This window comes from Ictalurus punctatus, chromosome 6 (assembly GCF_001660625.3).
Source record: "Ictalurus punctatus breed USDA103 chromosome 6, Coco_2.0, whole genome shotgun sequence".
In the NCBI taxonomy this organism is placed as follows: Eukaryota; Metazoa; Chordata; class Actinopteri; order Siluriformes; family Ictaluridae; genus Ictalurus; species Ictalurus punctatus.
This window is the reverse complement of record NC_030421.2, coordinates 28,441,441-28,457,795: the sequence shown is the minus strand read 5'-3', so window position 1 is coordinate 28,457,795 and position 16,355 is coordinate 28,441,441. Positions and strand designations below refer to the sequence as shown.

At 39.3% G+C, this 16,355-nt stretch overlaps 1 protein-coding gene across 2 annotated transcripts; it reads left to right on the top strand.

Annotated features, from left to right (window-relative positions):
- Positions 1-60: 60 nt before the first annotated feature.
- On the top strand, positions 61-15,565 carry heg1 (heart development protein with EGF-like domains 1). Of its 2 annotated transcripts, none has more exons than XR_008396598.1 (13): positions 61-959; positions 3,940-6,777; positions 7,104-7,214; positions 8,555-8,677; positions 8,849-8,919; positions 9,230-9,279; positions 10,065-10,225; positions 10,333-10,467; positions 10,604-10,646; positions 12,302-12,339; positions 12,644-12,731; positions 13,093-13,168; positions 14,138-14,269. XR_008396598.1 is itself a non-coding variant. In XM_017469466.3 (13 exons), the coding sequence occupies exons 1-13, from the start codon at positions 695-697 to the stop codon at positions 14,626-14,628; spliced, it is 4,245 nt and encodes a 1,414-aa protein (XP_017324955.2). In that variant the 5' UTR covers positions 61-694; the 3' UTR covers positions 14,629-15,565. The 2 variants fall into 2 exon arrangements, 1 of the variants encoding a protein (XP_017324955.2); XM_017469466.3 differs by lacking the exon at positions 13,093-13,168 and adding an exon at positions 14,485-15,565 and having other exon boundaries at positions 14,138-14,315.
- Positions 15,566-16,355: the final 790 nt, after the last annotated feature.

Sequence of the window (16,355 nt, the reverse complement as noted above, 5' to 3'; positions counted from 1 at the left end):
AGTAACTTGCTTTATCCTGGTAGGGATTGGGGTGGATCCAGAACCTATCCAGGGAATGAGTTGAGAATACACCCTGGTTGGGAAGCCATGCATAAGAAAATTCACACACTTATTCACACCTAGGGCAATCCACCTACTGTACCGTTTAAGAAGTGTAAGGAAAGCTGTGTAAGGAAGCTTCCAAGTGTAAGGAAGGTCGTGAGATCAAATCCAAACACTGCCTAGCTGCCCTTAACCCTCATTTGCTCAGTTGTATAAGTGAGAATAAATGAGAGAATTGTAGGTCGCTCTGGATAAGGGCGTCTGCCAAATACCATAAATGTAAATAACTACTCATATGATGGTTCAGCTGCTATGAACATTGTTTTTTTTACTTACTCGAAGAAATCTAAGCCGTTGCTCTGAGATATCGTGAAGATCATTATCGCGGTATCGGTTTCACTCGGTGTATAGCAGCAGCCTGTGTGTGGAAGGGGCGGAGTCTCAGCCGCCCGGCCCGGGATGTGAGACACGGACTAGTGTTGTGCAGTAATAAAAACCGCTCTCTCAACCCCTGCATGAACTTTTAGCAACGTCTCGGCCTTTTACACTTGGAGACCTGACGAAACACACGTTTTCCGATGCTGACCCGGATCATTTCGCTGTGTTCTTTATTATTAAGTCCTCAATATTTCTGTCGTGTTTTTTCTTCATCATGGAAGCGCGTGCTTCGGGGCGCACTCGCGGTCTAGTGCTCGTGGTAGTTTTGTCTCTGTTGAAACTAACTGCTGGGGGTTTTGCGGGCAGCCCTTTGGTGACTGAAACTTATTTATCTACCGACACTGAGGATTCAGAGCAATCCAGCGAGTTTCCAACTTCCTCTGGAGCAGTGATCAGCGAGGGGACTGCGAGGTTTGGATACTCTTCCACATCAAAAATCTCAGATCATCCGAGTTTTTCAGAGAGGGAATCTCACACTGGTAAGACTCAGCTGCGTGACTGCTCCACAGTTGTCTGAGACCGACATCACAAATACTGATTATACAATTAGGGAGTGTATGATGTGTTCAGGGAGTTTTCCCGGGAAATGACATGACAGAACATTAAAAAACAAAACAAACAACAACAAACAACCACTTGTTTAACACAGTGGCAATAACAAGGCACAAACCCCATTCTCCGTTAATCCTATATACATAGCAGGCCAGGAGTAAGTTGGGAGTTTTAATCATTTCCTTTCTTTCAGAATGCCTTCCAGTATAAAAAAAAAATAAAATAAAATAATAATAAAAAATAAATAAAAAATAAAAATCACAACCCATTTTATGAGCAGAGTATAGTTTTTTTAAATGAGCATAATCAATCTATTCAAGTTTAAGATGTATTAGAACAATATAGTAAATACTGTTACTATATGCAGCATACTTATCTGAGCTAACAGCAATAGTTAATATCATATTAACACAACACTTTTTCTAGTGTTTACAATTAAATTGCAATTAAATCTTAAGTGACCTTATTTATGAGCGTTTTAAGTTGCTGCGCTTTAGATTAGGAAATAAACGTTTTACAAGAAACATAACAAAGAATCATAACTAAACAACAACAGTAGTAGATATTAGGAGTGTTTATCTTCATGGTTCTACATGATACAGTATGATTTCGATTCAAAGAACATCAATTTGATATTTGACAATACCACTGAATCTATGATACAATAGAATACAATTAGATTTTTATATTGTATGCAAGCAACTTTGTTCAGAATGTGGGATGTGTTCATTTGCAAAAGATAATGATGTAGAGGACTATAAATATCAGAGTAATGGTCAAATCACCCTCATAGCCTATTAAATTATTTGCCTGTTGTCCTTTTTTGATAATGAACAATGGTTGTTGCATTGTTTAATTTAAATAGTTGCTTAATTTATTGATCTAAATTATTGGATCAGTACACCCCTTGTAGTTATAGATCTCCGTCATCATCACCATCATGTCATTATAAATAAATAACTAAGACATTGTCTATTATACATCTATCTATGATTATTATACATTATAGAGCTGGCTATTGTACATCATGAACCCCGGGGTCTCTCGAGCCCACTTTCAGTACCATCAATCTAACAAGTCTGTTCATATTCAAGTGTGTATTTAAGTGGAGACATTATGTGTAAAATCCTTCAGTTCAGAATGTAAAGCACTTCAGTCCAAGAGGTATTATTTTGTTAGGAAAAGTATCACAAACATCAATAACATTATGGATTACTTGCTCATCTTAATAAATACTAATAGCCTGTCATGTAGCTCCTCACAGGCTGATGTCTCAGAATATAGGTAAACTCCTCTGCATTGATGGGGATGAACTCCATCCTCAGTACAAACTTAGTGTTATGACAAATGACAATAACTCAGCTTCACATCCAGCTGATTAGAACAAGGGTGTGCGTATTTGATTGTGGGATGCAATATGCTGTAAGGTTATTTATTTATGTGGTCATAAATGAAGAAATAAAATTTGATGAAAGCTTTAAATAATACTGTTGTCATCCTATCCACATATACAGTGTCACCTGAAAGTGACAGAGATTGTGAATAGTTGAGCAAGTCTTGAGACGAGCAATTACTGCAATTACAGTAACATGAAAAATGCAGAATAAATATGATACATACACTCTGAACAGTGTAAATAGTTACACTAGACATACTAACGTCACAAGATTTGATTTCTTGATTGCCTAATGTCTGCGTGTATATCTGGTACATATATTATTTAATATACGATAATTTGACCAAAATTTCCCGCTGCTTCCATTCTGCTTTAGCACAAATGTAGAGTTTCTAATGGTTCATTATGTCACACAGTATAACAGGATATATTAAGCTATATAAATCCTTATTTAATGGTTAATCCACATCTTTTTCTGCATGTACTATTTTCATTTCAACACTATGACCTAACTGGAATAACCTTGTTTTATGGACTAGGTTCTATTGACCAGTAACATAATGTAGCAGTTGTTAGACAATATAAAATGTGACTTGTTCAGTGTTGTAGCTGGTTCAGAGTAGAAAGGAAAAAACATACGAAACCAAAATGGTTTTCATGTTTTTATTTTTTATCATGTGGGATTACTGTGTTATTGATCCCTTTTCACTATCTGTCTTGCTGTCAGTACGTAAATGTTTCTACTCAGTATCACAACAAGAAACATGTACTTCCCATGAGGAGATAATACCTGAACTCTTCAACAGGTTTATGCAGAAATTCAAGGTTTTAATTGTAGTATTTTAGGTTTTTTCCTTTTTCTCAGGGGACAAAAGAAAGATGTTATGTAGGCATCCCTGTATCCTAATGCCTATTAATAATTCTCTTAGGCAAGTAAGAAAATACGTTGAAACATTAAATTAAAACACTTTGACGATGTAATTGAACCTGACTGTAGGGTGTAAAATTTGTCTTTTGTCCAGTATTCCTTCTGTAATTTCCTGTTTAAACGCTGTTTATATATTGCAAAATGTGATATCATCTTGGGCAAGACTTTTTGCCTGTTGATTACATTGTTATCAGTGTATAAACTCCATGTAGAGAGTGACAGTATTGTATCATGCACTGTGCTAGGTCAGCGCAAGGAAGGAAACGACTATTTCCAATGAGTCAGGTCACCTCCATTTATAGGGCTCAAGCTTTTGTTAGCTTAGACGGCTTTGGCTGCCAATTGTTCTCCACCCAAAATCATTACATCCGCAGTTACTTCTGAAAACATCTTCTGTAACGGTTCCTGAGACCTCAAAGTGATTGAACATTTTATGCCCTAATTCAAGAGGGTTACAGTAACACCTACAACATATTGTATAATTACAAAATATTGTAATTAAAATGCAACCTGTCTTTATCTCTAAGTAGTAATCTAATTGGGATGCTTTCAGATTCAACATTTATGCACATTTTTTTTCCAGCCACAGATCAAAGTTCTGTCAATGAGGTCACGGAGAGCTGGACAGCACCAAACAGATCAGATATGTCCACTGAGTTGCTGGATTTCAGCCCAGCATTCAGCACTAACACAGTGACTGAGTGGGAAGATCCTTCTACAATAGCCAACATCACTGATGCCTATACAGTAGCAGAGGCGTGGCAACCTGCATCTGAGTTTAGGACTGTGAGAGATCTCACTGTGACAAAGCTGACTGAGCAGGAACACACAGACCAGGATACTACAGAATCTGGTTCAAACACTGATAGCACCTTCATCTCCACCACACTTAGCCGTGCCAGAGAGCGCACTCTGCTGTCCGTCACATCCAACAGCACCTCTCCATACATGGAACACTCCAGCTCCAGCTCCTTAGAGACAGCTCCACATACTGTCACTGGGCAAGCGGAGAAGACAGGAATTTCTCAGGATATGGTGTCCACTGAGGATACGTTGTTTACTGAATCTGGCCATACAGTAGCAGAGGCGTGGCAACCTGCATCTGAGTTTAGGACTGTGAGAGATCTCATTGTGACAAAGCTGACTGAGCAGAAACACACAGACCAGGATACTACAGAATCTGGTTCAAACACTGATAGTACCTACATCTCCACCACACTTAGCCGTGCCAGAGAGCACACTCTGTTGTCCATCACATCCAACAGCACCTCTCCATACGTGGAACACACCAGCTCCAGCTCCTTAGAGACAGCTCCACATACTGTCACTGGGCAGGCGGAGAAGACAGGAATTTCTCAGGATATGGTGTCCACTGAGGATACGTTGTTTACTGAATCTGGCCATACAGTAGCAGAGGCGTGGCAATCTGCATCTGAGTTTAGGACTGTGAGAGATCTCATTGTGACAAAGCTGACTGAGCAGAAACACACAGACCAGGATACTACAGAATCTGGTTCAAACACTGATAGCACCTACATCTCCACCACACTTAGCCGTGCCAGAGAGCGCACTCTGCTGTCCGTCACATCCAACAGCACCTCTCCATACATGGAACACACCAGCCCCAGCTCCTTAGAGACAGCTCCACATACTGTCACTGGGCAGGAGGAGAAGACAGGAATTTCTCAGGATATGGTGTCCACTGAGGATACGTTGTTTACTGAATCTGGCCATACAGTAGCAGAGGCGTGGCAACCTGCATCTGAGTTTAGGACTGTGAGAGATCTCATTGTGACAAAGCTGACTGAGCAGAAACACACAGACCAGGATACTACAGAATCTGGTTCAAACACTGATAGCACCTACATCTCCACCACACTTAACCGTGCCAGAGAGCGCACTCTGCTGTCCATCACATCCAACAGCACCTCTCCATACATGGAACACACCAGCCCCAGCTCCTTAGAGACAGCTCCACATACTGTCACTGGGCAGGAGGAGAAGACAGGAATTTCTCAGGATATGGTGTCCACTGAGGATACGTTGTTTACTGAATCTGGCCATACAGTAGCAGAGGCGTGGCAACCTGCATCTGAGTTTAGGACTGTGAGAGATCTCAATGTGACAAAGCTGACTGAGCAGAAACACACAGACCAGGATACTACAGAATCTGGTTCAAACACTGATAGCACCTACATCTCCACCACACTTAGCCGTGCCGGAGACCGCACTCTGCTGTCCATCACATCCAACAGCACCTCTCCATACGTGGAACACACCAGCTCCAGCTCCTTAGAGACAGCTCCACATACTGTCACTGGGCAGGCGGAGAAGACCGGAATTACTCAGGATGCAGAGTCCACTGAGGATGCGTTGTTTACTGAATCTGGCCATAGTGAGGATTTCTCTGCAAATGCCACCCAAAAGGAGGTCTTAGAGACTGAGGTCACTCATGGCACCGAGATTACCCTGTCTGACACAGGACAGCCCACAGGATCAGATTTTGAATCAATGCCTAAGACTAGCAACCCCAGCTCCACTCCACCTCTTACAGTAATCAACAGCTCTGACAGTGAGACGGACACCATAGCTGATTCTTCCACCAACCAGACCTATTATACAGACACCAGCTCATCTTCATCGTTCATACCTCCATCTGTCCTGCCAGACATTACACATACCAACGTGTCTCACCAGGACAGCGAGACCACTGGTCCTACAGGTCCTGTGAGTACCAGTACAGGTGAAAAACCAGATGAACCCAAGACCAGTGAGACACCCAATGAACCCATGGAAAAAACTACTATTCCCAGTCTGACTACTGTACCTTCCACAGACTGGAATATGACTACCAGTGTGGATGAGACCCAGTCCACCCAGCATGCCTTTGTTTCCCAAACCGATAGTCCTCCAGAGCCCACAGAGGTGCTGAGCACAGCTGCAGGACCTTCAACCCACATGCCAACATCTACAGAGGAGGACACACATAAACCTAGCACTGTCCCTGTTACTAGCACCACGCTAGCTAGCACAGGCACCACAGCACCACTTACAACACAACAATTTGAAGCCAGCACCACTGCCGAGGCTCACAGTACACCACACAGTACCCTGTCTGCCACAGTGACCACTAAGAAGACCATGCCCACCACAGAACAGCACCACCCCACCACTGGAACAGCCACTCCCTCACTGTCTGCCAGCTCATCCCAATCTGGAGCTGGTTCTACTGATCTGAGCACACTGCACTTTGAGACCAGCACTGCTACGCCAGGCAGCACCAAAGCACACAGCCAGCACACCACTGCATCCTACAATAAGAGCACTCCCGCCATGAGTACTGCGGTAATAACCACAGGAAAGCGCACTGAGACTGAAGCCACAACCTCACAGATGCTTGTGAAGATAAGTCTGACTCCTGGTGTGTTTTCTCAAACTACTCACACTTGCATTATTTATCTATATATTTTAGGTTAGCTATAACCTTTATGATGATGTATTTCAGTAAAATTTTTGCATTCTAGATGCATATAGACTGGTCAAACTATAGTGCTTATGAAATGAATGTAAGTTTATACAATATTGTAAACTGTTCTTGAAAATATCTTGCCCTATTTTTGCAAATGGTTCAACAGGTTTCTCATTTTGCTGACTTGAGATGATCAGAATAATCAAGTAATACAGTGCTTTTGGGAAACTCACTTAGTATGAGCTTGTGTTTTATCGTGTACTGTGCTTTCTTTCCAGGTCACATGTGTAGGCCTCAGATCTGTGCAAATGGAGGCGAATGTGTGCCGACATTGGGTGGTTACAGGTGCAATTGTCTGCCTGCCTGGAGAGGAGAAAACTGCACTAAGGGTAAGAAGCTCAGGCATGGATACTTGTATTTCCACTGTGTTGGAACAGTCCACATAGGTGTTGCATAGCAGTGTTTGTCACTGAACAAGGAGCAGGACATTCAGAAAGCCTAAATTCTACCCTGAAACACACTAAAAATATTTGATAACCATTTTGACCCATAACCCTGCACTGAGAAAAGAACAGAAAATGTGTTGAATTTGAACTTATAATGGAGGTCTAAGGGCAACTCTACCTACAAACATTTAAAATACAGTTACACAACACAAATTCAAAACTACAGCCAGTGGCAAAACAGAAAAGCGTTCACCCTTTCTTTGAGATATCGCTAGTTCAAATCCTGATAATGCCACAGTAATCTATGGTGGGGAGCAAAGGGAGCAAAATTGAGCAAAAAAAAAAAAAAATCTATCACAGCGACACTAGACAGTCATGGCTGCCTATGATGCAGCATGTTCAGCAATTAGAAAAGATCTGGTTGGCTGGCTTCACATGTCTTGGGGGAAGTATATGTTAGCCCAGGGGTTCCCAAACTTTTCCAGGGCAAGGCCCCCCAAATGGCATTAACATTTGACCGAGGCCCCCCTTTTGCAAGATGTCTTTAAACACATTAAAAATACAGACTTCTGAATATATCCCCCTTTTTTTATTAATAATAACCTATTTCATCTTTACATTACATTACATTAGGAATTGATTGTGTATGTGTGTATGGTTGTCTGAGAGTGAGAATCGTGTATTTATTTATTTTTCACACAAAATCGTTGAGGCCCCCTGGCGGCCGCCTTGGGGGCTGCGGCCCCCACTTTGAAAACCACTGTGTTAGCCTTCACCTTCTTTGGTTTGTATGTTGGGAGATTGGGTTGGTGGGTGGGAAATGGGGGGAACTGCCCTTAGTCTTCCATTATAATGGAGTTTTAAACAAACAAGTTTTCTGTTTTTTTTCTCTGTGCAGGAAAACGTGTCAAAATTCTTGCCCCTGGAAATAACACATAGATTACAGATGTGATAGATAAAGATTATGTTGAAAAATGCTTTGACCTGTAATTGTTATAATGAAGGGAAAATGGTCAGCTCAACAATAAAGCAGCTTTTACCTGTTTGTGCACTGTGGTAAATGCTGCATTCTGCTTATGCATGTGTGAAGACACTCATGGAAATTCCATTTCATCTACAAATACACTTAAGCCAGGTAAAAACAGTTGTAGAATTCATTGTAGAGTTGCAGAGTTCATTACATTGCACATGTTGAAATTGAAATGTGAGCAGGTCATGTGGTTACTTTGAGATGAAAAGCGCCTGATTGATGGCCCATGTTATGTTTTCATATTGTTCTGCAGATGTGGATGAGTGTGTGAGCAGTCCGTGCCCTCAAGACTCCGTGTGTGTCAACACCAGAGGTTCGTTCAGCTGTGACTGTGCCCTAGGTTATGACCTGCAAGATGGACGTAGCTGTACACAAAGTAGGTGGTTAAACTTTGTTCCTTGCAGAAAGCAGGCAGAATGGGGCCTTGAAAAGTAACATAAAACTGGAACTGGCTGCATTCAAAAGTGTTAAAAGACAATTTTCAGAATCAGTCATTAGGTGTTCACATGATGTAATGACTATGGCTTTTTGTTATTCTGCCCCACAGCAAAGACGTTCTTAGGGATTTTTAGTGTGAACAGTTCTCTGCATGACTCGCACAGAGAGATCTCACAGTTGGTATGTACAGAGAACACAACTGTAAAAGCACACCTGTCTTCTATACACACACTTCACTTATGCATTCATTATGCATTTTCACAACAGCAGATGATGCTGATTAAGCATATTGAATGCCCTGGATGACAGGAACAGTGACATTTTATGGGAGAATCTGTATTGACTATAGCAATACAGTGACACAGAAGACCTTTTGTAAAAATTCTTTTATAAGAAATTCTGAATAATCTCAAAATTATTTGATATACATTGTGAAGTTTGTGAAATTTTGAATCATTATATTATTTTAAATATATATATTTTTCCCCAGTTGAATGCCTCACTCTCAAACCTGCGTGGTTATAGACGATCAACTCTGCGGTAAGTTTAGATTTGTTATAGTTATTAAATATTCAGTTTAATGTCAAATACATTATTATTCAGATAGGCTATAATATTATGTAGACTATGACTTAAGACAATGGTTGCCAATTCAAGTTGAATTAATATTCCCTATATGACCAAACGTTTGTGGAGACCGGACCATTGCACTTGTATGTGCTTTTTGAACATCCCATTCCAGATTTAGTCCCCATTTGCTGTTGTAATAATCTCCACTCTTCTGGGAAGGCTTTTCCCATTAGATTTTGGAGCGTGGCTGTTGGGATTTGTGCTCAGTCATCTGCAAAGACACTGTCATACACTGATTTTGTGCGAGGAGGTCTGGGGTGTTCCAGTTCATCCTAAAGGTGTTCAGTGGGGTTGAGGTCAGGGCTCTGTGCAGGCCACTCGAGTTCTTCCACTTGACAAACCATGTCTTCATGGAGCTCGCTTTGTGCACAGGATCATTGTCATGCTGGAACAGGTTTGGACCCCTTAGTTCCAGAGAAGGGAAATTGTAATGCTACAGCATACAAAAACATTCTGTACAATTGTGTTCTTCCAACTTTGTGGCAACAATTTGGGGAAGAACCACGTATGGGTGTGACCACATGCTTTTGGCCATATACTGTATAAAAACTAACCACAGGTAGAGAGAGATTGACAAAGAGATTTTGGTATCTCAGTCATTGCGTTTGCTAGCTTACACAGAAATATCAGAATGTATCGTAGCAGTCGTAGTTTTATTGATCAGTCAGACATGACTTAATTGTTTTTGTGTGCAGGTATTTGGACAGGTTGCACATCCTGGCTGTGAACATGTTTTCTATGTCCGCTAATGTGACCAGCAATGACATCTTCTTCAGGATCCAGATGTCTCTCAGAAACTGCAACAAACCACAGTCGCACTGTTCCTTAAAGCTCCAACACCAGCTTGCTTATCAAGGTACAGTAACCCTATGAACACTTGAGTAAGCAATTAAAAACAACACACAATTAAGGATAAATTTAGCCCTAGACTAACTCTTATCTCTGACACCACTCTTCTTCCAGTGGAGAGTCTGTGCTCAGCCCAGAAGAATAGATGTGACACTCAGTATGCCGTGTGCAATGATACTGAGGGAATTCCATACTGCCAGTGCCATGAAGGATACTTCAAAAAGAACCCAGAAGACAGTACCTGTAGAGGTAGGAGCTATAGGCATTTTAGAAACATTTTAAACAAGCATGTGATTGTCTCTTCCCATCAGTACTGAGAATACTGTATATTGAATATTATTTATGTGCATTTCAAGTCATTTTCCTGATATTTTCCTCATTTCAGACTGTGGCGATGGCTTTAAACTTGTTAATGGAACTTGTATGGAGTAAGTATAGAATCTATCAGTGTCTGTTATGTGCAGAGTTGGGTGTAACGTTTTACAAAGTTTAGAAAGATTTTAGACAAAGTAACACGTTACTGTAATCGAATGACTTTTTCTGATAACATAGTAATATGGCGCATTACATTTTAAATTTATGTAATCTGATTACAGTTACTGATGTCAGTAAAATTACATTACAAATTTATTGTTAAGTAAAATGCAATTTTAAAATAAATCACGTTTTGCCCTGAAGATTTTTTCTTAAGCCCCAAATAATTCTCCACTTGGGATGGTTTGTCAGTACGTAACTGAACGTCAGTAAAGGAAGACCGCCTGTAATGTTATATCTTCACCGAACAGAGGCGAGACCAATCAGACAAGTTTACAGGAAAATACGTGGAAATACTCGTGTCTTATTGGGTGACAGTTTGTCAATTCTGCCAAACGCTAGCTCACAATCAGTGTGAGGAAGAATGGATATACGCCAGTTTATTTTAAACCAGTAAAGGGGTTGAAACTGAAACAGTAACATCCTCTGAGGCTGAGCAAGAAAACAAGGTGTGTAAATATGAAGTCCAGTTTACGTGAACATGATCTGAGCAGAGCATAAGGAAAGGTAATGTACTTTCCATGACACTGTAGCATCTAAACTCATATAATGATATCCCCTTGGCTAGCAACAGCAAACTAGGTGAGCTAGAAAAGTTTGATATTTTATCGGTCTGGTAGTCCTACAAACAGTGACAACACCTGAGAAGTTTTATGGAAAATCCCACTTTTTCTGATCAAGTCATACAGTGACGCGTGTGAAAATTACTGAAATAACTATGAGTTTCACTTTGTAATGTATTTTTTTAGGTTTGATAGGTTTTAAAAGTAACGTGAAAGTAATTAGTAATCTGATGACTTTTTACATGGAGTAATCAGTAATGTAATCAGATTACAATTTTAGTAATTAGTAATCTGTAGTGCATTACTTTTTGGTGTAACTTACCCAACATTGGTTATGTGCTTTTGAAATTCAGCATTGTTGTTGGTACTTTAAAACTTCACATAGAATAAAATGTCTTTACTCTGATTGGACGAATGCAATAAAATTAAATTGCTCCCTGAGCACTCCCTGAGCCTGCAATTTAAAATGTGTGTGAAAATGACTTTTTATATATACTATTTATAGTTCTGAAAACTAGCGGAGCTGAAAGATGTTATAGCCTTTTACTAGAAGGTTATAGCCTTTTACTCAGGCTAGCGGCTAGAACCAAAAGTGAAGAGGGAGAAAATAACATTTAAAGTTTCCATTCCGACAGCAGCACAGGAGCATCACATTTTATCCTTGTGAGAAAATCACACTTAACCGTTAAGGTTTTTTACATCTTCAGGCATTTTATACCTCTTTTATGATACAAATAAATAATCTATATAAAGAAAAGAGGCAAAAATATACATAAAAACAAAAATGTATAATCTAAATGGTGTGTGTATGTATGTATGTATGTATGTATGCGCTGTATAAATACTGTATATAATGGAATAAGAAAATTAGAAATGAAATAGATTATTAAAGGAGCAGGTGCACCAATATTCACATGAATTATGCAAATCTGCAAGGTTCAATATTTATTTATTTTTATTTTTATTTTGTTGCATGTGTCTTTCAGATGTGCATTTGGATTTGGGGGATTCAACTGCAATAATTGTGAGTGTCCTTTTATATTTTTCCTAGGCCTATCAAAATATCTGTAATATTTAGTATTAAAATCTTGTACACTGTGGCTAGCTGTCGCTTTTTTCCACTGCTAAAATGGAAATGGTTAATTAGAAACACTTAAAATGTTACTTTTTACAGAAGCTTATTCAACATAAATAACTTAATCAGCATAAAATTCAGACCTCAGGAAACACAAGGGGCTTAGTATGTTTACATGACATTTAGACATTAACAGTAGATTTTATCCAAATCCCTTTTTTTTCAAAAGCAAATCTCTTTTTCTTTGGTACAGTTTATGGGCTGATAGCAAAGGTGGTTTCTCCTGCAGCTGGGGGGTTGTTGCTCATCGTTATCATTGCTCTCATTGTAACCTGTTGCAGGTATGTATGACTATTTGTAAAATAATAAGTTTTAAGGTATACAACTAAAACATATTAATTTGCTGTAAAAGGTATACTATGTACAGTGCCTTCCACTGATATTGGTACCCTTGGTAAATATGAGCAAAGAAGGCTGTGAAGTGGTGAATTGTAAACGGTCTTTATTGTTTAACCTTTTGATCTTTTGTTACAAAAATACTTTGCTCTTATGGATATCAAACAATTGCAAACAAAAAAAATCTTTGTTAAATATAGGTGTGCAACAATTATCCGCACCATATGAATTATTGCCACACTATGAATTCATATGAGAAAAACATATTTTAAGTATATTCCCATTGATATTTTCATTTTTTTTTAGTACACCTGGGTGACTAGGAACAGGAACTTGTTCAGGACTTCCATGACTTCCTGTTTCACAGGGGAATAAATATGAGGTAACACATATATGTGGAATATAGCTGTGATGTGCGGCAAAGTGGCTATAAGAAAATAGCACAAGAATTGAAAATGCCCATTTCCACCATCAGGGCAATAATTAAGAAGTTCCAGTCAACTGGAAATGTTATGAATCAACCTGGAATTGGACGTGTGTCTACACTGTCTCAACACACTGTGAAGAGCATGGTTCAAGTGGCCAAAAAATCTCCAAGGATCATTGTGGTGGTGGCTCTTTAATGTTTTGGGATTATTTTTCTGCCAGAGGACCTGGACATTTTATTAGGATACATGGCATCATGGACTCAAATATCAACAGATATTAAATGAAAACCTGACTGCCTTTGCCAGAAAGCTTAAAATGGGCCGTGGTTGGATCTTCCAGCAGGACAATGATCCAAAACATCAACGCAAAAATGGTTTACTGACCACAAAATCAAGGTCCTGCCATGGCCATCCCAGTCCCCTGATTTATAACCCTTAGAAAACCTGTGGGGTGAACTGAAGAGGAGAGTCCACCAGCGTGGACCTCGTACTTTGAAGGATCTGGAGTGATTCTGTATGGAGGAACAGTCTCAGGTCCCTTGTCATGCATTCTCCAACCTTATCAGGCATTATAGGAGAAGACTCAGAGCTGTTATCTTGGCAACAGGAGGTAGCACAAAGTATTGACTAAAAGGATGCCAATAATCGTTGCACACCTATATTTAACAAAGTTTTTTTTTTTTTTTTTTTTTTGATAAACCTGTGTTTTGTTTGCAATTGTTTGATATCCATGAGAGCAGAGAATTTTTGTGATTTTTTTTTTAACAAAAGATCAAAAGGTTTTCATAGCCTTCTTTGCTCATATTTATCAAGGGTGCCAATATTAGTGGCACTGTAGCTTATATTTATATATTTTCTGTCCTTCATTAATAATGTGGCATCATTTACGAATAATCACCTTTACAAATGACCCTCTTTTACAGGAAGGACAAGAATGACATTAATAAAATCATCTTCAAAAGTGGGGATCTTCAAATGTCTCCATATGGTGACTTTCCCAAGAGTAGTCGTGTATCAATGGAGTGGGGCAGGGAGACCATTGAGATGCAAGAAAATGGCAGTACCAAGAATCTCTTGCAGATGACCGATATTTATTACTCTGTGCGTAATCAAAATGACTCTAATTAAAATAACTACTACTACTACTGCTTCTACAACAAAAAATAGTTATGATCTTTGTCATATTGTTTTGGCTTCTACGGTTTAAGGAACAGATTTTTTAATTGCAGTTACATCCCATAAATTACATTTTATGTATTTATTTTTTCAGCCAGCTCTGCGAAATGCTGATCTGGAGAGGAATGGGCTTTATCCATTCTCAGGCCTGCCTGGTTCACGACACTCCTGCATTTACCCAGCACAGTGGAATCCATCATTCATCAGTGATGACTCACGGCGGAGGGATTATTTTTGACTCCACACTGCCTTGGAGTTAACAGTGCTCTCATAAGGAATGTAGCAAAGGCTCCATTGATAGCAAGATGGAGCTGACCATGGATAGGGACAACACTGACCACTAAGTAGCCTATGAATGTGAAAACAAGCTGACAGGAAAGAAATCAACATCATTTCATCCGCTTCTTAGAACTGTGAAATAATCACAAGGGGAATTGTGCTCAATATAAATGCTGTTAGCAAATCCAGTGTTGCACTGTTCAGTGTGTCTGTCGACACAGATGTTTGATCTCAAATGGAATAATCCAAAGAAGTAACACATTTAAAGTAAGGCAAACTATACACCTTCTAGGGTAACGTAAATGTGTGCATATGTCTGTATAAACTTATTGTATTTAAGCCTGAGAAGTTAGGAGAACTCTTTAAAAGCTGGTAAGCTGTATAAATGGTATATTGCTGTAGCCTGTTTTATGAGTAGATGTAACAGGACAAAGTAGGTCATTATGTTAACATTCCCTTAAGGACATGCAGTGAATTAATCCACTTGGTGCTATTTCTTCACATAATGTAGATTACGGCACTATACCCATGATACCACAATGAACAGTGCAACATTCTTATTTATTCAATTAACTTAATGTCATTTACAGATAAATATGCTTTCCAGTTAGATATAATTTCTCAAATCATGATCTACAGAACAACCTTGAGGTTTGTATGTGTGCGTGTGTTTGTTTGTGGATGTGTGTGTGTGTGTGTGTGTGTGTGTGTACCAAGTAGCTGTTATTTTGCTATGTATGTGTTTATAAGGTGTATGATGTTTTTGCCAATAACTTACATTTTTAATAACTGAAGTATTTTATGCCTACAAGTATTTTCTTTTCTCCCCTGTGGATGGTCATTTAAAGCTGGCGTTTTAGTCAGACATATTTGAAATAAAGCAGCAGTAATGACAATTGGCTTGTATTTTGTGACTTTTAGATTGGCCTTGGGTACTTACACCTTTTCCAAACAGATATGGGTTGCTAGCATGTTAGATGACGAAAAGTGACTTTTTCTAGGAGCACACGGAGATAGTGAACTTTCACTCCATTAAATACAAATGATCAACTTCAGTGCTATCGATAGGCTTTAGATAGTATTTCAAACTTATGGACTCAATATTTAAATATAGCTGCAAACAGCGAGGATGGGCCCAAGCACTACGGTGCCATCGCCATCCGGTAGCTGTATGAAAATGCAATACATAGTGAAGCGAGTGCTGTAGAGTAAAACACCCGAAGTGACAGAAGAAAAGAGTATTAAAGTTTGATGTGTTACCATGGCAACACTCTTTTTAAGATATCAAAACTCCTTTTGCAATTTTACATCAGTCATGTCTCAACAATATTCTGACTAAGTTTGAAGCGATTCTGGAAAATATAAGAAGACTAGTTAAAGTTCTCTTTTAAGTGACACACTGCCTGCTACCAGTTGGTGGTGCTATGACTGTAACTCACATTAGTCACATCCATGTGATCAGCCCCTGTGACCAAACACACAGCTCAAGTTTCATCTAAATCACTCATTGCTTGCATAAGATATGAGGCAATAAGATATAAGATTCCTCTAAAACATCCTGTTGGGCGGAGGTAATGTCTGTCATTTTGAAAGTTGTCTAGCTTGTAGGAGAACCCCTCCTACCAAATTTGGTGACTAGGTAAAACTGACCCCACAACTTTAGTCAAAAGGGGGCACTACAAGAGC